The sequence below is a fragment of the Rhipicephalus microplus genome, chromosome 8, assembly GCF_043290135.1.
Source record: "Rhipicephalus microplus isolate Deutch F79 chromosome 8, USDA_Rmic, whole genome shotgun sequence".
Taxonomy (NCBI): domain Eukaryota; kingdom Metazoa; phylum Arthropoda; class Arachnida; order Ixodida; family Ixodidae; genus Rhipicephalus; species Rhipicephalus microplus.
Genome location: NC_134707.1, coordinates 85,157,411 through 85,184,579, shown reverse-complemented (window position 1 = coordinate 85,184,579; position 27,169 = coordinate 85,157,411). Strand labels below are relative to the sequence as shown.

The following is a 27,169-nucleotide window of genomic DNA, read 5'->3' as shown; positions in this document are numbered from 1 at the left end:
AATAAGGGTCACAGGGGACACGCCTGCCTAAGCCGCCGTTTCACCTCTGCAGGCTTCGATACCTGTTTTTCCCACTTTATAACTACCTTGTTACCTTTATAGATATCCTTGAAAAGAATAGTGACTACATGTTCCACGCCTAGTGTGTCCAGTATTCCCCACAATTCCTCTTGAACCACGCTATCGTACGCTCCCTTGATATCCAAAAATGCTAGCCACAGGGTCCTGTGTTCCTTTTCTGCTATTTCGATGCACTGCGTAACTGAGAACAGATTGTCTTCCAACCTCCTGTGTTTCCCAAACCCATTCTACAGTTCCCCCAGCACCCCCTCATCCTCTATCCATGCCTGCAGTCTTTCCTTTAAAATCTGCATCACCAGCCTGTAGACCACTGATGTCACCGTTATAGGACGGTAGTTGTTTATGTCAGCTTTGCCCCCCTTTCCTTTATAGATCATGCTCATCCTGCTAAGTTTCCATCCATTGAGAACTTCACCATCGATTATTATTTTGCTCACTGCCTCTCTCAAAGCCTGCTTAGACTTCGGACCTAATGTCTTTATCAGCATAATTGGAATGCCATCTGGGCCTGTAGATGTACTACTAGGAACCCCTTTTCAGCCCTTTCCCACTCTCGTTCAGAAAATGGAGCCATTGCACCACTTGATTCGTCCTTGTCTATTGTGGTGCATAAAGTACTTCTTTGTTGAAAATTTTCTGTCACCCTTGTTCTTATATATTAAAGAGCTTCGTCCCCTTCTAGCCTAGCACCTTGGGCTGTAGTTATAAAACTCTGCTCTAGGCTCGTCTCATTTCTTAGGGAGTTTAGATGGTTTCAAAATTTCGCAGCTGTCTTTCTATTTTTTATGTACTTCTGCCAGCCACTGAGGTCCCTTTCTTCTAATCTTTTCATTGATCAGAAGGGATGCATCCTTTCTACAGCTTAGAAAGGTTTCCCGTTTTCTTTCAACATCATCTGTCGGTTCACCCCGCTGCTTAGCATGTCCGTGTTTCCTAAAGGCTTCCTGACGTTTTGCTATGGCTCTCTTAACTTCCTCATCCCACCAACTTTTGGGTTTGTGTCTTCTGTTCCGGGGTGACTTGTCACGCGTCTTAGCAAGCTCTAGCTCAAAGAGTCTAATTAGATTAGTGTATGTCCACACTATCTTATTATCCTCCGTGATTACTTTCTCAATTTGTTTAGTGGCTATTTCAATTTGCCTTTCTGGATAAAAATTTTCCTGTAGTTGCTCATCTTGTCTCCTTCCCACTTTCACTGCTCTTCAAAAACTTAGCTTGATACGTTTGTGATCACTACCCAGACTTCTGGAGCCACCTTCATCTATGTGCATTCCCCTGAGCTTATCATACATTGTATGTGACATCAGTGCATAATCTATCGTCGACTGCAGCCTTCCTACCTCCCATGTTATTTGCCCTTCACACTTCTCGGTACTGTTGCAAATGATCAAACCAAGCCTTTCACACATATCCATGATCATTTTGCCTGTCGGGTCGGTATACACATCTATACCTTCTATGTGCGCATTCATGTCTCCTAGAATAATTATTTCGCGCTCCCTTCCTAACTCCTGAAAGTCCTTTGGTATAGACTCTACCATTGCCTGGTTTTCCTCTCTGGCTTTTGCCCCCGTCCACAAGTACACGAAACCAAGGAGTGTCATTTGACCTGCCACTTTCCCTTTTAGCCATAAATGTTCCTTGCACTCCTGCTTTACCCTTTGCCAGTCAGTACTTTTATGAATGATTGCCCCAATACTACCCCCCTTTCTGCTGCCTTCTGTTCAATTACAATATTCCGACGCGTAGTCCGGATTGTTCGGAGGTTGTTTTATGTCCCTGTGATGTGTTTCTACAATATCGTATACCATCGGCCTCTCTTCCCTTAGCTGTTCTTCTATCTCTTCCGACTTCAGCCTGTTCCTACCACACTGCATGTTAATATACCCTATGTCTGAATTGGCTCGGCGCTCGTGGCTACGCCTATTCATGCCCCGGACTCTACCTATCTCAGATATTGGTGCCACTTTGGAATCGTATCTGTCCATACCCCCTGCCGAAGAGTCTCCCTGGTTGTTTTCCTCGTCAATTGCTATCCTGCACCCCGAAGGGCTCGCTTGCCCCCCAAAAAAGCTACTGCGCGTCCTGCAAGTCGCCAGCCCACCTCATGACCTAGCCGCCCATCGAAGTGAATTCTGTCTCGTTGAAAACCACCCCACCTATGCACCTCTCTGTTTATTTCCACCACCTCAAAGCCTTTCTCTCGACTCATCCGCCATATCTGTTGGTTTGCGTTGACAACCGCTCTTTGCAGGTTGCTATCACGCACCGGTACCTCCAGTATCGTGCACATCATTACGTGTACCTTAGGAGAAGTGGCGCGCATGTCATCGATGCCTTTCGCCAGTGTGGTTGCTAGTCCTGCTGTATCTTCATTTAAGACATCGTAAACCACCTGAAATTATCACGAGGTTTCGTCTATCAGCTGTAGTTTTGAGTTTTGCGCTCACTTGCCTCATGACTGCTTCCAGCTTGCGTCCTGGGAACGCCCCTACTGCAACCCTCTTGTCACCTCTTACCCTCTCTTTGATGGCTTCTGTGCATCAATTTAATTTCAAGTCCCCGGCGATTATCACATGCTGTGACTTTTCAGCTGGAGCGTTCTGCACCTGGGGGCTACTTGCAACTTTGACGCCGGCTGCTTTGTCCCCTCCCAGCCCCACCACTACCTCGCTGAAGCTGGTTCTTGCGACCGGGTGAACCTGTTTTTTCCAAACTTGCTTGCTCTTCCTTCTCCACCGTTCTGGTTGCCGGTTCCCTAGTGTTCTCTCCGTAGGCCACTTCTTTGTTCAGCTTCGCTAGTGCTTCCTCGTCGGACTTCAGTCTTTCTCTCATTGCCCTCGTTTTCTCTTTCTCTGTCGCCAACGCAGTCTCGAGCTCGGCGGTTCTCATCAGCAGTTCACTCTGGGCAACCATCATTTTCTCCATTTTTTCCTCGACATCACATTGCCTACACTTCGGGCTAGCCTCTTCTCCATCCGCTTCTACGCTTGGATCCACTTTCAAACCCACTCCACATCCTGAACACTTTACAGTCTTTTTAACCATGGCTTTCTGACACCAATTGTTCCTATACTCGATAATTACTAAACTCGAGCCCTGCACTACAAAAAAAAAAGAAAGTCTAAGCTATACTACGAAAATTTGCGTGTTCAATGTACGCGCACCTCCCCCACGGGGCGGCAAAAGAAAAAAAACAAAAAATTCAAACACACATCTCCACTAACTAATAAAGACCTGGTGACTGGCCCCCGAAAAAGCCATACCATAAAATAAGTGCTACGAAGATTTCGACTGCTGCCTTATAATTATAAAGACAAGCTCAAAACATGCAAAAACACTTATCGGCGCAGTCGATCCAAAGCGCTCAAAAAACACGTCCATCCACCTTGACAGCCCGCGTGGACAAGTAGCGGCTTCCCGCGGCGATCTCTGTAACGAGCGAGCGCGCCATGTTCTAATCAGCCAATGGCTGATAGATGGGCTTCTTACGTGGAATTTCGGGGTATATTCCATAATTTGTCGAGAGAAGAGAGAGCAAATTTTAGCTGACCTTGATAATTTATTTTGAATTCTAGGCCATGTGCTGCGCTTCAATATTTGGCTCGCGTGTTGTCGGGAGCCTGTGCTACCGATCGGTAATGTTTTCTGACCATGCTCAAAAAGTGTTGCAGGGTCTCTTTGAGACGACTTAAAGGCGGAAGCCATGTTTTTTTTTTACTCCTCAGATGATGTGCTGATGCTGCCAAGCAACATTTCGGCACCTAACTTGGCGTTGGGCTGTTTCCAAGATTGGATGCACCTTCCCTAGTTTTGTACTCACTCCGCGATCACACCAACTTTGTCTACACTATGCTGCGGTGTGAACACGTACTCACATAAGGTAAATCACTGTGATGCATCAGTCGTGATGACGTGATAAATTTTGGCGATCTGTGACGTAATCGTGGAGTCGCATGTGGACGTTATCAAGTGATGGTATTTAAAGACGATAGTCTTTCTTGGGATGCTTCGACGTGGAAATTTTGGCCTGTCTGTCTGTGTCTCTGTCTTTCCGTGTCTGTCTGTCACTGGATTTCTCCAAAACAGCGAAAGTCTAACCTCTTGCTGAACGTCTACTATTGAGTGCTACATCAAGTGATTATTAAATAGTGTGTTATTTTATTTTTAAATTGTATATATCAACATCACTATCGCAATAACAAGCAACAGAGTCAACCTGGGAGACAGATACTATTGATTGTAGCGGTTATACTGTGCTTCCACCTAACACCTGCCCAGGCATTCGTAAGCAGCTACTCTATGCTTGTTGCCATTCCTCTGTTGACAGGGATGGTGGTTGAGGCCCTTAATATATTGTTGCCAAGCTGTATTTATATCCCAACAAGAGGCCGATGAATAAAACGGCAGGCGTTTCTTACGTTTCGCTAACGTTTCGCTAAAATGGCATGGTGCTGCTACCTAACATCTGCTCTGTATTCTAGAAAAGTTTCATTTCTTGGAGTCATTGCCAGATGGCGCCTATATGTCACGCCGCATAGAGTTACTGTATATGCTACCTTTTTTCTATATACAGTAACTCTAACGCCGCATTTTCAGACACAAGACTATCGTCTTTCGACGTCCTTTGCATTCGAGCATGCAGGCACAGGGCCATTTTTTTAGGGGCGAAGCTCATTATGGCGTGGCTTGTGCGTCCCTCGTATTACATAACCACCAGTGGCACATACCCGAAATAGCGGTCCTTACGATTTTGACCTCCAAGGTGGTTCCGTTGAGAGATTTCTTCTGTACGTTGTTGAACAATAAAAGATAGTACTCAATGACATGTTAATGGCTGCTAAGGGGGAATGAAAGACAAGAGCATTCGGCCTTTAAGTAACGCGCACGCTGCGATCCCCATTAGCAGCTATTGGCATGTACATTGAGCACGATCTGACAAGAAAGGGTTGCTACGTTATACTCGCTGGGTGTAACCTCCTTGGTTTTAGAAAGGTTTAGCGAGCGTTGGGCCGCATAGCGATGAATACAGTGAACTAGTATATACCATGAACTCGAGTTGGTTAAAGGTGGGAAGTAAACCCGAAGCGCAAGCCGTAAGAAAGTGTGCGTGTGCCACCTCCCGTTTAGTCCTTGAAATGTCCGCTGGATGGCGGTGCTTCTATATGGAGAATATATGATGAAAAGATGCAAGATGGTGGTACTTGGAGTGCTGATTAGATGGACGAACGGACACACAAACAGATGCATGGATGGATGCATGAACGGACGCTGGCGCGGATGCATGGACGAACGCAGGGACGGACGCACGAACAGACGCACGCACGGACGGGTGGATGGACGCATGGACGGTTACACAGACGTACGCAGCAACGGACGGAAGCAAGAAGGAATGGACGGACGAATGCTTCGCCCCACTATCGATAATTCAATCCGTGCATATGCTGGCATTTTTTTTTTCGCCTCACTCTTCCCCGACGCCGCGGTATGGGAAGCGCCGGCCACGTGGGACACCAAGAAACTCATTTCGCGTTTGACGGGACGTCCCAGGCTTCCGGCTAAATAATTCACGGTGTCGTGTTTGAGTTATTCTTCAGTGTGTCTCCCCGTAGGATAGCAGTACTTCTTTCACACGACGACCGTGGTGCATTTTACGTAAGGTATGGCACGCTTCATCTGGAAAACGCGGACATTCTCCTTTAAAGGACCTTCATTCTCAATCGGACTTGTACACCTGTGGTGAAAAAAAACAAAACAAGGAAGGCAAGCTGAGCTAGCTTTGTGGATAGCCGCATGTGGACACAATAGCGTTGAAGAGCTCCTTGCAAAGTAGCCCCAGTGTGGTGGTCTAGTGGCTAAGTTACTCGGCTGTTGACCCGCAGGTAGCGGGATCGAATCCCGGCTGCGGCGGCTGCATTTCCGAAGGAGGCGTAAACGCTGTAGGCCTGTGCGCTAAGATTTAGGCGCAGGTCAAAAAACCCCAGGTAGTCAAAATTCCCGTAACCCTCCACAACAGCGTTTCTCATAATCATATGGCGGTTTTGGGACGTTAGACCACAAATATCAATCAATCATTGCAAAGAAACACTGGCGTAGGTATCGCTGATCGTAAGAAAAATGTTAGCATTGTCTATAAGCGAAAAATTGGAAATAAATAAAATTACAAGATTTAAACCAGCCCTGTTTCGCGAAAACCGACGAAACAGTGAAGCTGGTAGCGTTCCCTTTATCAGGGTAACGCATAAATGTATTTTGCAAGTCTTTCAGATGTGTTGTACCACTGCTCTTCATTAATCGCGCTTTCGTAAGCTTTGAGGAGGTATTATATGCTTATTGCATTTGACCATGCCACCTCTTCTACCCACGTTTGTAAAGAGGCCTATTCCTTATCTCCTTTGATAGGCTGTATCACTTTTCTATATTAAACAATCTTTTCTAAGCATTCAGGTGTCAAGGTAAGCACCCCTTTTTTGATAACCGCAAAGTATTTAGTGACAGTAACGTGAACGACATTTGTTGGACAAACCATTACCTTCAATCTTTTTAGGGGAAGTTGTGTGCAATAAGATTTACTCAAATTATGTGGCACTTGCAGGTTACAATGACGATACATTTTCTAATAGGCTGCGCAGCTTCGTAAAAAAAAAACTCTCAATGACTGTCATGTAGCGGATGTAATCTCTTTACCACATGCAGTACCGCGTGGCGGGAGCTATATTCACACTCGGAGTCGAAACATGGTGCTATACACAACGAGTGGGTGCCTAGAAAACCTATCTATTGTGAAGCAATACTCGATCGTCATTAGCAGCAAAGGCGACAACAAATTGAACAGCTGCATGCGTAGCTTCGCGTGTTGTGTGGTGGGCCCTTCGCTGATCCTCAAAAGGAATAAATATGGCGTACTGGGTGCGTCGCGCCTGTACTTGCCGTAGGAATTCGTGCTTGAGAAGTCACGCGCAAAAAGTTCCCGTTACATGTGGGATAGTTGAGACGTTTAGTGAGAGACGGAAGCCAGGCTATCGACCGAGAAGGTGATGCGTATGGGGCCCGACTACGCCATCCCGTTCTGCACTTGAAGGTGAATGTCAAGCGTCTTCCGAGTTTTTTTTTCTTCTTTCTTCCGGTAATAGATATGCGGAAGTGATAAAACAATACCGGGGATTTCACGTTCCCAGTCATGACATGATTATGAGAAACGATGTAATGGAAGGCTCCGAAAATTTCGGCCATACTGTGTTCGTTAATGTTCACTTACATCATACACAATACACGGACCTCTACCATTTCGACTTCACTGAAATGGAACCACTGAGGCCGACATCCAACTTGCGGCCTTCCCGTCAGCAGCCGAACATCTTAGCGAGTGATCCACCACAGTCGACAGAGATGGAAAGGTACTCCACAAGATCTTCTCATTAGACTGAGGTGTCTACTCATTTCATAATATAATTACCCAGTGCAGATATGGCACATACACATGCATCCACTCATATAAGCAACTAAAACAAGTTATTCATTATCGAATTCTAGTTTGTGTGTCTGTGATGGTGTGCTGCGTTTGCCTTTGGTTAATTTTGTACCGTAAGGAGAACCTCAAAGTCCAGCCTCCTTTTATGTGCGCTTGTTGACGGATTTTGACGTGTGCGAGTACCTAGAAAATAGATGCACGTACAAGAAGAGAGTGATTTTTGAGAGTGGGAGGAAAGGCATCACCCGTGTAGTGGATGAAGGCCATTGCGTGGTAGCCAACACTCGTAGTGGGTATACCAATAACCGATGAGTAAGCAAGCAAGGCCAGTGGAGCGTTCGTCAGCTTTCCGCCTCCGTTCCTTCTGCAAGAATGTCCTCTGTTTATAGTAAGTCTCATTTCTCAAAACTTAGGATACACCTCCCGCAGCATCACCGACAGGCTTCATTCGTGTTTATGAGACAGGGCATCTATGCATCGACACGAGAGAGAAGTCGATACACCAGGTCCTTTTGCACGCCCTGTCAGTCAAACATGAATATCTACCAACTTCATACCATAGCTCTCTGTAATTTTGAGGTTTATTTGGGACCATCATGTGTGGTCCGCAATGCCTTCAGTCCAACATATGAAATCACACGCTGTATCTCTCAAGGGATTCTTTCGCCATGCTGGCGGGGTTATCGTGATTGTGACAAGTAGGCCGTTAGACATTCGCGCCAGTTCTAGCTTTGTCTAATCATCAACAATGGATTTTAAGGAATTGACTGCCCCTAAATAGGTCTGCGAATAGGTCTGGGGTTGGAATAGCGCCCGTTATTCCAACCCCTCTCCTGTGCCATACAAACCTGTAAAGGACCGACAACCAATCTGCGTGGTCACTATTTTCTTTAGCGCAGTCGAAATATTTCCGGTCAGAGTGTGATTGCGAAATGATACCATGCTAAACACTGCTAAATATTTTTACTCACAACTTTTACACCAGCGCTGAGTACGAAGACGTTTATACACGTGACAACACATATCACGAACAGTGAACGCGAGAGCTGTTCATGCTCGAGAGTTGTGGTTTAGTGCGCATGCGCCACAGCTCGGCATGTTCCACTGGCTGACACGAAGGTAGTGCCGCTTCTGACCATGCGAATATATTAAGTCCTAAGCAGTGGGGAATGGGTCGGCAATAGATAATACTATCTGTACTCTATGGAGAACTAAATACGGTGCGCATAAAAATTAGATAACGCGTCTACGTACGGCAAAGTGATCGACTTGATAATTTAGCCTCAAGGATCCTGCGTTAGCCAGCACGAATTAGCGGCGGCTCTTTGTCCCTTTTAAACACATTTTAAAATACATATATCCTGTTCACCATACAAAAAGGATGCTGGAGTATGTCACGATATTTAACGGTCTGTTCATTTCCATACCAGGTTCTCATCCCACGTTCTGGTCTGTGGTGGGTCCCTTTAAAATGCCTCGAAGGAGCTTTTTCTGACAATGATACGATGTGTCTGGAATAAGCTCAATAATATTTAGTGTAGATAAATCTTTCGGTGGTGATTTGCGGGGGTCAGCAATATAGATTTAACGAGAGCATGTCGCTTACAGGGAGGCTAGAGGTAACTATTTAGCCGACGTTGATTGTGAAAATAGCGTTTCAGAAACCTTGCAGTGTTACTTTTGTGCAAAGGAAGTGGTTATTTTGAAATGAAAGCACGTTTTTGTGGTGCGCATTGGGCTAGCGCACTTCAAGTTACCAGCCTCAAGCAGAACGTCTTACGTCACTGTTGCCGTGCACAACATTACCCGGCTTTACTGATTGGCCGCCGACACTATAGTAGCAGCAGAACGAAAGTAGTGGGCGGCACAGTAGCAACAGTGGCCATTGAACTACAGTTCTACTACACTCATATTGAACAATTTCCTGCCATATCCTCCTAAATGACACACGTGCTTGTTTCAAGAGGGCCCCGCTAGATAGCACGACCTGTCCCATTTACACAGGCGAAAATTGAACTCTTGAAGTCCTCGCACCATTCGTCATAGCAACATCTGGCGGTTCTATTCTCCATGAATTAAAGTGAAATGAACAAATGGCATTTTATTACGTCTCTTCATGCACGGAAGGTTTTTAATTAGTGCAGCAAGTTCGATTGCTAGTTATTAGTTCTAGGTGGAACCTCTCACATCGTCGGGATGAATTTTTGAATGTCCTACGTGTAGCGCATGGGTTCTCGCGCATTTGCCTTAATTTCTCGGTAAGTAGGGCACTGCTGTTGCTAATATTTGTGTTTTGACGTTGTAATGCATTGAGCTTTCACTCTGACGTAAATTCTTATTTGTGTTTAGTGTCCCTTCAAAAGTCAGTGCTCTTTCTTGCACCCGCGTAGCGTGCTGAAGAAGGTATATACATTGTTACAAGGCCAGTAAAGAGACTCCAACTTTTTTTCACACACCCTAAAACAAGCTCACCAATACGTACATTATAGACTGTGTAGATCACAATTTCCGAATATTACCGCGCTGCGCGCCGCACAGACCCTCAATTCCCAAAATTAAAAAAAATTGCCCTGCCTAAACAACCCCCCTCGTACGCGCAGTGACGCAAGCATCCCCATGATCAACTTGACGAACCACTGAGCTCTTCGATTGGTCCTTTGGCCCTACGAAATGGCGCCTTCGCTCAGCGGAGACGCAGTGTAGGTATGCAGACCACATTTAATTCTCCTGTGCTGCTCTCCGCTGTTTCGTAGAGCTCGAGACCGCGGGGAAACAAAAAGCGGTATTGTCAGAATGGAAGCCTCGAAGTTGAACGAAAATATCGCTATTTTATTGTGAGGGGATGTTCTTCGTACCACCACGACACGTTCTCATGCGAGAGATGCCTTGTTTGGTCATTGGCTACGGACCGCTGACGTATCGTGTGACGTTTCCGAAGCCTGTGTGTCTGGGAAGGGGGGGGGGGGCAAAACGACAATCTGCGCCTTCCATCCCTATGCCGGAGAAGGGGGCGAGGCCGCGCCAGCATTTTAAACCAGCTCAAACGCATTGTATAATCATTGCAACTTTCTCATAGCAAGTATTCCCGAATTCGCATTTTGACGCAGTAAGTGTGCGCATATTTCATTTCGTTACAATTTTCTGAACCTCGGGATTGTTTACCGGTCTTTTAACAACAGTGGAATAATACGTTTGCAGTGGTCTAGCATAAATTGGCACATTGAGTGGAGCTCACTGGTATGTTCTCGTGTTTTCTAGCTCGCTCGCACGTGAAAGAACAGAAGTCTCCTTTGAGCGACATCTTTTCTGCGAACACGATCCTACTGGCGACGCTGGCGACTCTAGCGAGCACGGTGGTGGTCGTCTACGCGCCAGTGTACATCGAGAAGCACTTCGCAGCATGCCACAGCCCCAAATGCATGGACCTCCGCACCGACCTGGCGCTCATGATGGATAGTGAAGCCGATCCCTGCCGAGACTTCTATCGCTTTGTGTGTGCCAACTTCGAGTCTGTCTACCCCCGATCGCCAAGTTATATGGACGCCTTCACGAAGCTAGTGAAGCAATCGTTTCGTGAAATGCTGAATCAATTCGTTGTCGAATCTCCGGTTGTCACAGAACACTACCCGCTGAGCGCTTACCGTCAGTGCATCGACAGTTACAAGGCCAAGTATCACAGCCTGGATGCGATAATTAATAACGATGACGACCTGGTAGAAATTTGGAATAACATACGTGATCGCAACACAATGAACTGGAAGTTCGATTACCTCATGAAGCTCTCCCTCGACCGCGGAACGCCTGTTTTCATCGGCGCCGACGTGGTGCGCAATGCGTTCACGCGACGTCACTACATGCTCCGCATAAAGGCCGAAAAGGTGAAGCAACCGTCTGACAGGAGAACGGTGATTAACATAATCGAACTTTTCAAGCGCGAGTCTTCCTGGGTCGGCACATTGAAAGTATCGAAGGCCATCATGGCCACAATGCGAGGTGTGGCGGACGCCCTCCGTGACCTCAGCACCCAAGGGAAGGTGCCCGAGGTCTGGAGTGCGTCCCAGGGCTTGAAGATCCTTCACGGCGTCTCGTACAACCGGCTCCACCAAACGTTGGCCAGGTTTCCCCCACCACCTGGCGAATGGAAGCGGTACTTCTTCACGACAGACGCCGCGGCTCTCCTGCCCCTGACGAAGTATCTTAGTACTGTAACGCCGACCGCCTTCGCTTACAGCGTGCGCTTCATCATCGCCGAAAGCTTGCTGACGACGGCGACGTACCAATTTGTCCAGGTTCACGACCTGTCTCCGACTGCCGCTTACCGGCTCCGCGCGGTACGTTGTGCCGACCTGTCCCTTATGCTCCTCCCCACGTTCACAGAGTACCACTTCTTCCAAGAATGGCTCGGACAACAGAGAACAGGCCCTACGTTGAGTCTGTTGACATCCCTGCGGGAAAAGTTTAGCCTGGTGGAGCCCTTTTTTGCTATGCGACAGGACACCAAAAAGAACCTCGAGAGCACGCTCCGCAACATTACCGTTATTCCTGGCCACGACCCTGGGTACGACACGCTTGAAGACTTGCACCGGATCACTGGGTTCGAGGACGTCAGCAGTGACTTCACAGCCTGGGTGTTCCACACGCTCAGAACCAAGGCTCATTTACAAGGGCAGCTGATGGTCCGAACATCGGACGTGCCTGCCGCGAACGAGCACCGCTTAGACCTCAACCCTGGTGTGCTCTACGACGCTTCCGAAGACACGCTGCGCGTGCTTCCCAGCCTGCTCTTGGCGCCGTTCGACGTGGCGAACAAGCCGTCCGCGTTCACCTTCGGTCACCTGGGCACGTACGCCACCGAAGCGTTCGCCCGTGCCACGCTGCCGGACAGCCTGTCGGGAAATGCTTCGAGAATGAACTACACTTCTCAGGTTGACCACGAGCGATTTTTCAAGGAGCTCGATTGCATTCTGGGTGAGCGGAAACGACCGGATGCGGACACGCTCGCTCTGAAGGCGGCCCTGAACTTGCTCACCAGCGTTATTGGCATCAAGGTCGCCTATAGGTGAGTCTGCATTTTGCTGACCAAGAAGTATATAATACAGGCATTACTGTGCAGCAATAGCTGTCATGTAATTTACTCCCTACTAAAGCATGTTGCGAATGTATATTGTCACGGGGTCGTGACGTGGCCGAAGACAGGAGACTTCGTGTTAGGATTTAACTGTTTATTTGGGCGAACCTGTGCCCGGTAAACTGAAAGTCCAATTACAGCAGCAGTCTCGCACAGATAGCAGTCTCGGACTGATAGCGGCGAACGTAGCGTCGGCCTTCGATCAACAACTGACAAGCGGCGAAGCGCGTCGGCATTTATACTCTGGCCGTCGAATGTTCTAGCGTTATCGCTGGGGGTGGCGTTGGTTCCAGAACAATCTGTACCGTTCGCACAGTGGGCGTGATCTTATCGAAATGATCTACTACAGTCCGGAACCTTCTAGAAAACTGCAGGCGCGGTTTGCGCTGAGAATCGTGCGATGTTTTCGGACGATAACAAAAACTTGGAAAATGGAACGTGGCATTGCCCCCCTCTGAAAAAAGGCATCGTCCCGATGCTTTAACTAAAGATGAAAGTACAATAATAATGCAAGAAAGTACAATGAATAAATTACGATACAACAATAATACAAAAAAAACAGTAGTTCAGTTTGTTAACGCGCATGAAACGGCTTGAGGCGCGCGACATGGACGACTTCAGGTCGCGATCGGCGTCGTTGAGAGTTCGTGATGTCGTCGGGGACAACCTCGTAATCAAGTGGGCTGAGCCGTCGAACCACCCTGTACGGTCCGAAGTACCGTCGCAGAAGCTTTTCACTTAGTCCACGTCGGCGTATCGGCGTCCACACCCAAACACGTTCACCGGGCTGGTATTCCACGAAGCGTCGTCGAAGGTTGTAACGGTGGCTGTCGGTCGTCTGTTGATTCTTGATACGGAGACGCGCAAGTTGTCGGGCTTCTTCGGCACGTTGAAGGTACTCGCTCACATCGAGGTTTTCTTCGTTGGTGACGTTGGGTAACATGGCATCGAGCGTCGTTGCCGGGCTCCTTCCGTAGACCAATTTGTATGGCGATATCTGCGTCGTCTCCTGCACCGCCGTGTTGTATGCGAAGGTCACATACGGAAGAATGGCGTCCCACGTCTTGTGTTCGACATCGACGTACATTGACAGTATGTCGGCGATCGTCTTGTTAAGCCGCTCGGTGAGGCCGTTGGTCTGTGGATGGTACGCTGTCGTCCGGCGGTGGTTTGTTTGGCTGTATGTCAAAATTGCTTGAGTTAAGTCGGCAGTGAATGCCGTTCCGCTGTCAGTGATAAGGACCTCTGGGGCGCCATGACGTAGGACGATATTTTCGACGAAGAATTTAGCTACTTCGGATGCACTGCCTTTTGGCAGGGCTTTTGTCTCGGCGTAGCGGGTGAGGTAGTCGGTAGCTACCACGATCCACTTGTTTCCGGAAGCCGACGTCGGGAACGGCCTCAGTAGGTCCATACCAATCTGCTGGAAAGGTCGGCAAGGTGGATCAATTGGCTGCAGAAGTCCCGCTGGCCTTGTCGGCGGTGTTTTGCGTCACTGACAGTCCCGGCATGTTCTCGCATAACGAGTGACGTCGGTGGTAAGACGTGTCCAGTAGTACCTTTCTTGTATCCTCGCGAGCGTGCGAGAAACACTGAGGTGCCCTGCCGTCGGATCGTCGTGCAGGGCCTGCAGGAGTTCTGGTCGCAGAGCTGAAGGCACCACAAGGAGGTACTTAGCTCGAAGCGGTGAAAAGTTTTTCTTTTGTAGAAGACCGTTTCGTAGAAAGAACGACGCAAGTGCGCGCTTGAATACCTTCGGGACTTCGGCGATCCTGCCTTCGAGGTATTCTATTAGGGCCTTAAGTTCCGGGTCGGCCCGCTGTCGTTCAGCGAAGTCGTCGGTAGTTGTCGTTCCCAAGAAGTACTCGTCATCCGGGTCGTCGGGTAGCGGTTGGTCGACAGGCGCACGAGAGAGACAGTCGGCGTCAGAGTGTTTTTTGCCGGACTTGCAAATGACAATAATGTCATACTCTTGAAGTCTCAAGCTCCATCGTGCGAGGCGACCTGAAGGGTCCTTCAAGGTGGCTAGCCAACACAAGGCGTGGTGGTCGCTCACAACTTTGAAGGGCCTGCCGTAGAGGTAGGGGCGAAATTTCGACGTAGCCCAGATGATGGCGAGGCACTCCTTTTCTGTTGTGGAATAATTTGCTTCTGCTTTGGATAGCGATCGGCTGGCGTAACTAATAACCCTTTCAAATCCGTCAGCCCTCGGCACAAGAACGGCGCCAAGACCTACGCTGCTTGCGTCAGTATGTATTTCTGTCTCGGCGAATTCGTCGAAATGGGCAAGTAACGGAGGCGTCTGGAGGCGATGTTTAAGCTCCTGGAAAGCGTGTTCCTGTGGCGTTTCCCACTTGAACTCCACGTCGGCCTTGGTAAGGTTAGTGAGAGGATTGGCGATGCGGGTGAAGTTTTCCACGAACCGCCTATAATAGGCGCACAGGCCCAGAAAATGGCGCACGGCTTTCTTGTCAGTGGGCGGCGGGAAGTCGGCGATGGCGGCTGTTTTCCGTGGATCGGGACGAACTCCAGACTTGCTGATAACGTGCCCCAGAAACAAGAGCTCCTCATACGCAAATCTGCACTTTTCTGGCTTCAGTGTGAGTCCGGAAGTCTTGATGGCTTGAAGTACAGCTTCAAGGCGCCGAAGATGCTCGTCGAAACTCGAGGAAAACACGACGACGTCGTCCAAATACACAAGGCAAGTCTGCCACTTCAATCCTGCCAGTACTGTATCCATAACGTGTTGAAACGTTGCAGGCGCTGAGCAAAGGCCGAAGGGCATCACCTTAAACTCGAAGAGGCCGTCCGGTGTTATAAACGCCGTCTTCTCTCGGTCTCTTTCGTCGACTTTGATTTGCCAATAGCCAGTCTTGAGGTCCATTGACGAAAAGTACTTGGCGTTATGGAGCCGATCAAGTGCTTCGTCTATTCGTGGGAGGGGATACACGTCCTTTCTTGTGATTTTGTTCAGGCGGCGATAATCGACGCAGAAACGTAGGGTCCCATCCTTTTTCTTCACTAACACCACGGGGGATGCCCATGGACTCTTGGACGGCTGGATAATGTCATCCCGCAGCATTTCATCAACTTGTCCCTTCATGGCCTCACGTTCTCGCGTCGAAACCCTGTACGGACTCTGACGGAGTGGTCTGGCATTTTCTTCGGTTATGATGCGATGTTTCGTGATTGGGGTCTGCCGAATTTTCGATGACGACGAAAAGCAATCTTCGTATTGCAGGAGCAGGGCCTTGAGCTGTTCTTGCTTATCGTTCGGAAGTCTAGGATTGACGTCGAAAGCTAAGGGAGGGGCTTGGTTCCTCTGAGCAGGTTCCGCAGAATCGGCGAGGGCGAAAGCACTGGTGGCTTCGACAATTTCTTCGATGTATGCGACCGTTGTTCCTTTGTTCACATGTTTGTACTCATTGCTGAAATTCGTCAGCAAAACCGTTGCTTTGCCTCCCCGCAGCTCTGCAATTTCTCTTGCGACGCAAATATTTCGGGTGACCAACAGATGCTGACTGCCTTCAACGACGCCTTCCAAGTCAGGTGATTTAGGAGCGCCGACTGAAATAATGACGCTTGAGCGAGGCGGAATGGTGACTTGTTCTTCCAGCACATTCAAGGCATGGTGTCCTGACGGCGTGCGCGGCGGTAGTGCTTCTTCTGTGGATAACGTTATCGACTTTGTTTTTAGGTTGATGACAGCACCATGGAGCCATAAGAAGTCCATGCCAAGGATGACATCTCTCGAGCAACGCTGTAGGACTACGAAGTCTGTAGGATAAATACGGCCGTTAATGGTGACTCTCGCTGTGCAGATTCCTGCAGGCGTTACGAGATGACCTCCGGCTGTGCGGATTTCAGGGCCTTTCCAAGCTGTCCTAACTTTCTTTAACTTCGCGGCGAACGAACCACTGATGACAGAATAGTCGGCTCCAGTATCGACGAGAGCAGTCACACTGTGGCCGTCGATAAGAACGTCGAGGTCGCTAGTTCGCCGTCTCGCATTTCAGTTAGGGCGTGGTGTCGGGTCACGGCTGCGTCGGCTTGTTCCGCTGCTTCCATGTTGCGTCGTCCGGCCACCTTCAGTAATTGAGCTTTTGCCTTCAGGGCTTTGCCTGGTTGGTGTTGTGTTCAAAAAGCTTCGTCGCGTCGGCGTCGTCGTCGGAGGATCTTCGGTAGTTCGTCGCACAGCAACCGCACCTCCATCGGTTGCTGCCCTTAGTTTCCCGGATACGGGCTAGGAGACCGGCCTCGCAATGGGCTAGAGTACTGCCGGGGGTGCGGTGACATGCGGCGGCTGGGCGACGGCGAACGGGAAGGACTTCGTGGCGTCCATTGAGTTCCTGCCAGGTAGTCGGCGATGTCACGTGGCCGATCTCCTGGCTGCGGACGCGGTGCATTGACGGCGAAGCCACGCAGTCCCATCTGTCGGTACTGGCAACGGCGGTATGTGTGCCCGGCCTCGCCGCAGTGGTAACAGAGCGGGCGATGGTCAGGGGTGCGCCAGACGTCAGTCTTCCTCGGTGCACTGCGCTGGGCCGCTGGCGAACGGTATGACGTCAGTGGGGGTGGTGGCGGCGGTGGCGTCTGTCGACGGAAGTGCGAGGGGGCAGCGTTTTGGCGTGGACGGGGAGGAGCGTTGTGGCGCAGTGCAGCGGCGTAGCTCATAGCTTCCGGCTCGGGCAGCGGTGCGTGGGGAATTTGAAGCGATTGCCGAACTTCTTCTCGCACAATGTCGGCAATTGAATCCACTTGAGGCTGGGCCGAAGGCAACAGCTTGCGCAGCTCTTCTCGCACGATCGCTCGGATCGTTTCACGCAGGTCTCCGGAGTTACTGGCTTGAGCAGCAGCGCAGTCTGCAGTCAGGCGACGATTATACTGTCTGGTGCGCATGTCCAGGGTCTTTTCGATAGTGGTCGCTTCTGCTACAAATTCTTGGACGGTTATCGGTGGGTTTCTCATCAGTCCCGCGAAGAGCTCCTGTTTGACCCCTCGCATGAGGAAATGAACTTTTTTCTCCTCAGACATGTCTGGATCAGCGTGACGGAATAGTCGGGTCATTTCTTCTGTGAAAATGGCGACATTTTCATTTGGTAGCTGAACCCGAGTCTCTAATAAAGCAGCGGCCCTCTCTTTGTGAGCGACGCTCGCGAACGTTTGAAGGAATGCGCCGCAGAAAACATCCCACGTTCGGAGCGTGGACTCCCGATTTTCAAGCCAAGTCCTTGCGGTGTCTTCCAAATAGAAGAACACACGACGCAGCTTTTCGTCATGGTCCTAGTGGTTGAGGGCGGCCACACGGTCGTATGTCTCCAGCCAGGACTCCGGGTCATCGAACGATGGCCCATGGAAAATTGGTGGTTCCCTGGGTTGATGCATGACCATCGTGGGCTGGGACGCTGCGGTGGTCATTGTCGCTGCAGTCGCGGTCATGGCCTTCGTCTTCCGCGCCTTGTCTAGTAGAAGCCCGTACTCCGGTGGTAGCCCTTGCTGTCGGCGGCTTGTTCGCTGCTCCTGGTTGGTGTCGGTGTCTTCTCCGTGACGTGGGCTGGGTTCACGGCTTGACGGGGGCGTCCGGTACATGAACGAAGCAGCACCTCCACCAGATGTCACGGGGTCGTGACGTGGCCGAAGACAGGAAACTTCGTGTTAGGAGTTAACTGTTTATTTGGGCGAACCTGTGCCCGGTAAACTGAAAGTCCAATTACAGCAGCAGTCTCGCACAGATAGCAGTCTCGGACTGATAGCGGCGAACGGAGCGTCGGCCTTCGATCAACAACTGACAAGCGGCGAAGCGCGTCGGCATTTATACTCGTGCCGTCGAATGTTCTAGCGTTATCGCTGGCGGTGGCGTAGGTTCCAGAACAATCTGTACCGTTCGCACAGTGGGCGTGATCTTATCGAAATGATCTACTACAGTCCGGAACCTTCTAGAAAACTGCAGGCGCGGTTTGCGCTGAGAATCGTGTGGTGTTTTCGGACGATAACAAAAACTTGGAAAATGAAACGTGGCAATATAATTATTTTTGTTGAAGTGGTGCAGTAAGCCATAGTTAAAAACAAACAAAAAATGCAGCTCCAACCACTGTGAAACCTGAGGAACCGTCTTGAGGTAGGCCGCACGGGGTGGTTCCGGTCAAGGTTGCCACTGAATTTCGAGGAAAATTCGCCAAACGTCGAGCGAGACGTCACCAAAAGTCGCAATTTTGTTTTCAAATTTTGCCAGAAAAGCCACCATTCCACATACTAGCATGCCAAGTAATAAAAAATGTTAATTATGTACAGCCCCGTGACGTACGGTGTATAGCATTAACAACCCTCCAAGTTATACTGACGTTTTCCAATGCTATATTTTCTTCACCTGCTTCACCATCGGAGGGCTTAGTGAGCTTCGAGTCACATTTTTCACTTCACCGTGGAAGTTCTGAGAAATGGCGTGCCTGCACTAGCAGCGTACTGAATGGTACTTCCAGATAACAAAGGCTTGTGATGGTTTCAGTTGTCGCGAATACAGCTAGGCTGAAGCAGTTGCTAAAGAAGGGGACGGCTTGCGAAGCGTTTCGGCAGATTTGGAGAATTTAACTACTGTGGAATCGTGGGTCCGACAATTCAGCAAACTAATTGAAAAACACGGCGTAACCATCGCAATGCCCACACCACGCTTTCAGTGCGGCCATGCTTGCACTTCCCATTCCCCTCAGTGCAGTTGTTGATGGCTGCCAGAAGAATCCGACTTTCAGGCGGGTCGAAAAAATATCCTAATAACAACTTTAAACCATACGTACCAAATTTGGGGTGCTACGACAGTGAAGAAGTCTACAAGCTATTCAGGACAGTGGCAGCTGTGGTCTGAACACACGACGTAACCAAGGCCTTGTTACTCCAGATGCGAAATTGTAAAAAAGTTTAAAGCTGTTGAAGCACCATGACCACCTCGTAGTACTCGAAGCAGCCCGCTGACATAAGATTCGCTCTAGGTTGCATGCTGGCGAACGCACCAGTGCCTTTAAGATTTAGGTCAATTAAGAACATACTCAGAAGCAACAGGACATACACACTAAAATCCGCGTAATGTGCGCCTCCTACTTGTGGGTGTAAAACTACTAAAATAGAAAAAATTGTGTCCCCCATTTTGTTTTAAAAGTACGATGTACAGAATGTCTAACTAAGCTTAGAATAGGCCAAATTTCACCTTGTCACCCTTCATAAGTTCAGGTCACCCCGAGCCTCTCAAATTCGGCAATTTCGTGAAAAGCAGCCACCAGTGGCTACCTTGGTTCTGATTCTCAGAGTTTCCACTTCTCTGTTTACTATGCCGACAAGGAAGAAGTGAATGTTTCATGCAGGCATGCAGCGTTTCCCCGGCACGAGTAGATTCTTGCTAGAAAGATTCGCAAACTCGGTGAGCAACATTCGCACTGCTTTGTGATGCATGTGCTTTATCGATTTCCTGTTTGTTAAGCCAGTTGAGATATCTGTCGTCTCCAACTAGTTCCGTCCGGCTGCTTACCCCCTTCAGACGTAACGACCCAAGCGCCCCTGAAGTGCGGATGGGTGCAACTATCGTGGTTTAGGAGAGATCGTGGTGCCGTCTCTGGTTCGACACAGGAGTAAGGCACATGTTCTCGAAGCATTTTTAACAATTTTAGGGTAATATTTTCAATTCCTGGCTATTTTTGTTGATTATATTATTTTAGAACTTCCCTCATTTTAAAACGGTTAAGCGTCACTAAGCTTAAGCCCTCTAGATCTATACTGTTAGCACATGATAGGCATGGATGGACAACCAGCCAAGCCCCTCAAAGGCTGTCCACGTTAAAAAAAGGTCCAAGTATATATGACACCATTATCATCACCATCATTTAAGCCGATTTTGTTTACTGCAGGATGAATGCATCTACTCGGGATCTCCAGTTTATTCGGTCTCATGTGAGCTAATCGCGTATTATTCCTCCCAACTTTTTAATCTCGTCACACTAACCCTCTACCTTCGTCGGCAGCGTTCGCAATTCCTCGGTAACCATGCTGTTGCTCTTACTGTCCACCGGTTGTTTATGTTATGCATTAGGTAGCCAGCTCTGGCCCATTTCTTTCGCTTGCTTCCAACTAGGACATTTGCTATTTTGCTACTCATAATTGTTCGCTGACTCGTGCTGCCGTCCTTCAATCACTCACTGTTATTCATATCAACTTACGTTCCACTGCCTCTGCCTGTACCTCAACTCTCTCTCTCTCTTTCTCTCTCTCTCTCTCTCTCTCTCTCGTTTTTGATATTTTCCATGATAGCATTGGCAGCAGTGGTCGTATGCGTTTTTCGCTTTAATGACAGGCCTATATTTTGTGAAGTTATTTCCGTAGGTCTGCTGAATGCACCCCAGCCAATTCTCAGTACTCAGTGAATATTTCTTTTTCGTCGCCCTAGGTCGGCACGTCATTCCGTGTACTCCAGTGTATAGATTTGATCTAAAATGCCCTGTGTGTCACCAGGTTAATCAGCATTATCATGGCCTTCATAATTCAGTTCGAAGCCTACTTTATACTTCTTCAGTTTATTTCTTCAATCGTTTATTATTTTTTGTGAATCGTTGATATTGATACTGGAGAGCACTATGTAATCTGCAAGTCGTAGGTTGTTCAGCCATTTTTTGTTAACGTTGATTCTTGTTTTATTGCAGTCTATTTGTTGAAACACTTTATCTAAAGAAGCAGTAAACAACATCGGGATTGTCGTATCTCCTTGTCAGACACCTTTTTTTATTGCTATTTTATCACTTTTCTTCTGAAAAAGCAGAGCAACAGTGAAGTGTTTGTACATATCAGCAAAAGAATGGCGAAATAATTAAGTATTTGTGGACTTGGTGCTTTTAAAACTCCTATGAATTGACAGCCGCATAAAACTCCTGTGAATCGTAGTATTAAGGGTCGATAAAGGTGTTTGTATTATTTAGCAAGTTTCTTAATTTTTCGATTTATTCCCATATAGGGATTCACTATAGTGTAGCCGTTCCTGAAACTCACTTGTTCTTTAGGTTGTTGCCAGCCAAGTGTTTCCTTGATCCTTTTTGAAATTGTTTTTGTAAATGTTTTATATATTCCATGATCTATGGGCCTGCAGTTGTTTAAAGTCTTTTATATCCCCTTTCTTGTATACCAGTACATCATCAACTTTTAGTTGGGCGTACGCAGCAATCCCGCGTACACCGCACGATACGTTGCGTGCGCTAGAAACGAAGCATGCGCTCAAGAACACCTTTAGCTTACCGTATCGACCATCCTAGGATGCGTTTCGTTCAACTAGACTTGCAATACAAGAAATGAAACAACCTTTGAGTGCTTCTCAGCGCGATCCTGTCGTAGCGGTCGTAATAACGGCCACTGGCGTGCAAGTCAAACTTAACTGTCTGAGCGACAGTTTTACGTTCTGTGCCATCTTGCTATGTGGCTGCTCTTTCATTCGAGACCTCGCGAGAGCGTCACGTAGCTCGTGCTAAGTATCGTTACGTTTGCGTGCGCAAACGTAACGATAGATTTTTTCAGGGTGTACGCACACACCAATGGAATACTCACTGAGCATGCGCACTTCTCTCCCGTGGTCATGGTGCGTACGTGGGCTCGTTACGTAATCCCGGCTGCGGTGGCTGCATTTCCGATGGAGACGGAAATGCTGTAGGCCCGTGTGCTCAGATTTGGGTGCACGTTAAAGAACCCCAGATGGTCGAAATTTTTGGAGCCCTCCACTACGGCGTCTGTCATAATCATATGGTGGTTTCGGGACGTTAAACCCCACATATCAATCAATCAATCAAGACTCGTTACGTACGCCCAACTAAATGCGTCTATTTTTGGCATTAATGCGTTCGATCGAATGAAGGATTCTTCGTAGCATGCGCAGCTGACCAAAATTATCTCAAGTGTCACGCTTCAAAGTCGACGTTGCGAATTGATATTAGGATGCGAGTCACAGACACATCAGTGCATCATTTGTTCCCTCCATTTCGACTGAACTCACGAACTACTCTCAGAGTTTCAGTGCTGCGTACCTATTATAATATGAGCTCATCGTTCCTGCCCAGTGGTTCACGATTTGCAAATTGTGCGCCGTGCTGCTTAGATTTCTCAGTTATACAAGGCGGAATATACGCTAAGTCACTTTCACTGGTCCCACTCCTATGAATAGAGGAAACCAAGCAGACCATGCTTTACTGTGCAATAAATCATGAATATGGCCTGGTGACGTTAAAGAGGTCACGCTACGACAAGAATCTATACAGACAGAGGTGACTCGGTGTTGTTTAATCATGGAGAAGGCAAGCGACAGTGCGAAACGTTCTGGCAAAAAATAAGTTTGAATATAAAATCCAGAAAATATTTATTAAAAAAGCGTCGGAATATTCATTACCAAATACTAACGGTTAACTTGTCACAGAAAGTATACCTCTGAGTAAGTGAAGATAATAAATGGCAAATTAGCGAAATCCGCTACCTAGTTAGAAAATAGTGGGGACTCGAATGGTTTATTCCTTGATAAGTTGTTAGTAACCACACCAGCGTCAGCAGTCGTGTTAACTCTAGTGGACTACACTTCGTCAATTAGAAGTTTGCATCTATTTTTTATATGCACATGTGCTTTGCTTTACCAGGATGATGTTATTACAAAAGTATAGTATAATAAGATGAAATCACATTGTCCTCGTATTAATAAACATAGCGTTATCACACACACAACTGACCGCACAAGAACCAGAGTGTGATAATGTGATGTTTTTTGATAAACCTACACCACGTCACTATTCAGTGTATTGACTATACGCAAAAAAAATCAAATTAGTTTAGGCTTGTCCGTGTCTGCTTTGTCCCTACGTTTTGAGTGCGAATCATAGTTACCTGCCAGTTAGGAACCAACTTGCCCGGCAGCAAGTGTTATTCGTTTACTCGACATCACTCACTTCGTGGATATGCCGTATTTTTCTTTATCCCTTTCAGTCACGGTGTTCACATTTGAGGACGTGAACTTTGAAGGCACGTATGGCTTGAACTTGAGTCTGCACATTTATGCAGGCTTCCTGAGCTGGCAATTCGCGATAATTTAACTGACTTACAATGCTGAACAATGACGTTGCTCAAGACACTACCATGTTCGACGATCGTTTGAAGTGCCGTGGTCCAGAAACAACGTGAAAAGTCCTTCTCTTTCCCTCCCTAAATGAATACAACCAGAAAAGCAAACTGTCCATGAATTTTGGGCCTAGCATTGTTTCTTTGTGTGCAAGTACAGAAGCTGGCTGGTGGAAGCATCATTAGATAATTAGTTGTACACTCAATAACAATAATTACAGATACTCACACAAAACTATTCATTTATATTTCTTTTGGTGGAATGAGTGAATGAATACTGAGTGTCTTGGAATTATGCCCTGCAAATATTGACGCGTTTTTGATAATTTATCACATTCTGTGACAGAAGGGGTGATTGTGACTAAGAATTCCCCAATACCCGTTCATTCCAAGACCAGCCTTGCTCCCTTCTTGAGTACAGAATTTCCCGTGTGAGTATACCTCTCTACCATACTTTCAGGGCCTCGAAGGACAGGGTGGATCGAGAAACCTCCACATTCGTTCCCAACGTGAAGACGGACGAGCAGGCATTCTTCGTCGGCCACTGCTTACGATACTGCGGCGCCACCCAAGCCAGTAACGAGACGGACGCCGCTAAAGGACACGTACTGTCGCGGCGCGATCTATGCAACTTACCGCTGCGGCACATCCCAGAATTCGCTGGTGCCTTTTCGTGCAGCGCCAACAGTAACATGGTGGCAGTCAGTGACTGTCGCTGACTAGCGCCTGAGCGTGCATTTCTTTATTAGTAGTACTGTGACTCTTGCTTATTCCACTAGCTTGATGTTCGTGGTATGATTTGTAAAGCACGTTTTGTGTAACAATTAAAAATAATTTCCTCCTCCTACAGCCACTGAGGGCATTACCGAGAAAACATGTAATTCTGTATTACTTAAAAACACTGTCGTCATCGCAGACTTGTACGAGACATAACATCTGCTCATGAGAGACGTGTGTGCCAGTGGACGCGTTTTCACGTACGTATTTTCACGCAGTATATATTGAAGATAAAATGTTCGCGAGCCATCTCATTCTTTGAAGCTGTGTAGCACATGACGCAAAGGTGACGCATAATTTATTAAAAGGTACAGCTTATAGTAGTGAATGTTTCGATTTGGCGTATAGTTAGATTTGCGTGGGCCAGAAGTTCGGGGTGAAGCATATTCATTGAAGGAACCAACAACCATTTTTTTACGCTGCCTATTTTTCTTAGCGCGAAGGAAACCATACCCGTCACGGAGTCTGGTCCCAGAATGGTAAAGTGCAAAATGCCGCGAAACATGTGTAGTCAGAGCTTTTCCTGTCTGTAGCGAATATGAATTCGTGTGCTGACATTCTACAAACAGTGAGCGCCCGGGCGGTTCGTGTTCGAGGGCGGTGGTTTACTTCACATGCGTTCTCTCCATGCGCATGCGCAACCGCTCCACTCTGTCTACTGGTGGTCGCGACGGCAGCGCCGTTTTTCACCGTGCTACTCCTCCTACGTCGTAAGCAGCACAGAACTAAGTGGAGCCGGAAGTTATTACACATACTATATGAATATACTATAATGATTTACATACTAATTTACGTAAAAATACACATTCTTGATGACTGGCATGCATGACAGCATCAGACTACGCGGCCACAGTCAACAAGCTGACGGACTTCATAATCCATAATCGAGCTCCAAGGCTCTTCCACTAAGCTGCGCAACAAGACGGTTTTCGATCACGTTAAGCATGACTTAAAAGTATAAATCCCAGCCACAACGCATAAAAAATGCCGGAATATGTCACTATACTTTATGCTCTTTTCCTTTCTGCTAAGAACTAATCGTACGTTAAGGTGAACGCCTAAGATGCCATGCCAAACGCGAAAACCGGCAGGTTCGCATACCGACAGCGTCAACAGGAGTGATACAAAAAACCATAATTTGATTAAACCACTCGCGACGTCATCATGACGCCGTCACACGGCATTATCGCTTGGTCGAACATGCTAGCACGTCGCAGCCCGTGCGACATCAGGTGAGTTGGCTCCACACCTGGAGGCAATCAAAACTTCTAGGCGTGCGCGCGAAGTGACAGCTGGAAGAGCGCTCATTTCTAGAACCCGCTGCAAACCATCTCGGGGCTAGTCATATAAGTACGCTCGCAAGGTGCTCACTACTCCACTAATTGTCCGCCTAGGTGTGGAACAGTGACCACCATGCTCGGCTGCTGAACCAAAGTTCGTGGGTTCGATCCCAGTTCCGGCGGTGGCATTTTGTTGGAGGAGAAATGGTAGAGGCCCGTGTGCTGTCCGATGTCAGTGCACGTTCAAGAACACCAGAAGGTAGAAATTTTCGGAGTGCTCCACTAGGGCGTGTCTCATGATGATATCGTGGTTTTGGGACGTAAAACGGGGATCTTGTTATTAAAAGAGTTAATATTATAGTTACCTGTACTCCAATATTTGAATCGGTGGCCATGACAATCGAGAATTATTGCTGAACCTTTCATAATTGGTTCGAAGCGTTCAACAATATGCTTGTAAGCACTTCATGTTGTGGGACGCCTGGTTACACAATTTGTATTCTTTGACGCCTCGTTCTTACTTTACTCTTTTTCTACGTTATATTGCGTATGTTAACGCGACTCCTTCCCGGCATAAGGCTTGTTTAGGGTTGGTATGCATAGGAATATTTCGAGTGATCTCAAACTTGGTTCAAGATTATAAAATTAGGCTTTCAGTACCAAAGTTCGGCAAACTAGGGCCGCTTATGCGCATAGAGAATTTGCAATGACTATGACTGACAGGGCTTTTTACCCCTGTCCCCGCTGTTTGTGCATTGCACTATTACAGTATGATTGGCAAATAAAAGTCATATAAAAGAACCGTCATGGATCAGTGGTAGAATACTTGGCATGCACAGAGGTGACCCATGTTCCAAAATTGTACCTTCCCGATATTTCCTTGAATATTTTTTAATATTTCGTGCGATAGTGGTTACAGACACCGGCTGTGGTGGACAGATACTCTTGCTCTGATCTCATAACATATTCCGTTGTAAGACCGCATGAGTATCGGGAGTTTTCTGACGGTGGCGGCGCAGGATTGACTGAGCAAAGAATAAACAATGACGTTCGCCTTGCAGTCGTCTTAGGTGTATACATATTAAGCCCTAAGAGTTATTTTATTTATTTGTTAATTTGCTTTTCCTCTTCAAATATTAGTTATTTTTGCGCCCACTTTTCCTCTTTGTTTTTATTAAGCCCCTGGCTAATTTTGTGTTCTCCAACTTCTGGAGAGCATTTCTGCTGGTTTACTTTTTTTTTGGGGGGGGGGGGTGGTCGAGTAGGTAACTTTTCCCAAGGAAACTGTTCGCACAGTTACGAACCGCCTAT

At 47.7% G+C, this 27,169-nt stretch overlaps 1 protein-coding gene across 1 annotated transcript in view; it reads left to right on the top strand.

The window, feature by feature from the left end:
- LOC142768304 (uncharacterized) overlaps nucleotides 1–25,977 on the top strand; it is a 33,288-nt gene extending 7,311 nt beyond the window's left edge. Inside the window, exons 2-3 of the mRNA XM_075870267.1 lie at nucleotides 10,811–12,611; nucleotides 24,262–25,977. Coding sequence (XP_075726382.1) covers nucleotides 10,811–12,611; nucleotides 24,262–24,520 — 2,060 coding nt within the window. The 3' untranslated portion in view covers nucleotides 24,521–25,977. The remainder of the gene's footprint in view (nucleotides 1–10,810; nucleotides 12,612–24,261) is intronic.
- The last annotated feature ends 1,192 nt before the right edge of the window (nucleotides 25,978–27,169 follow it).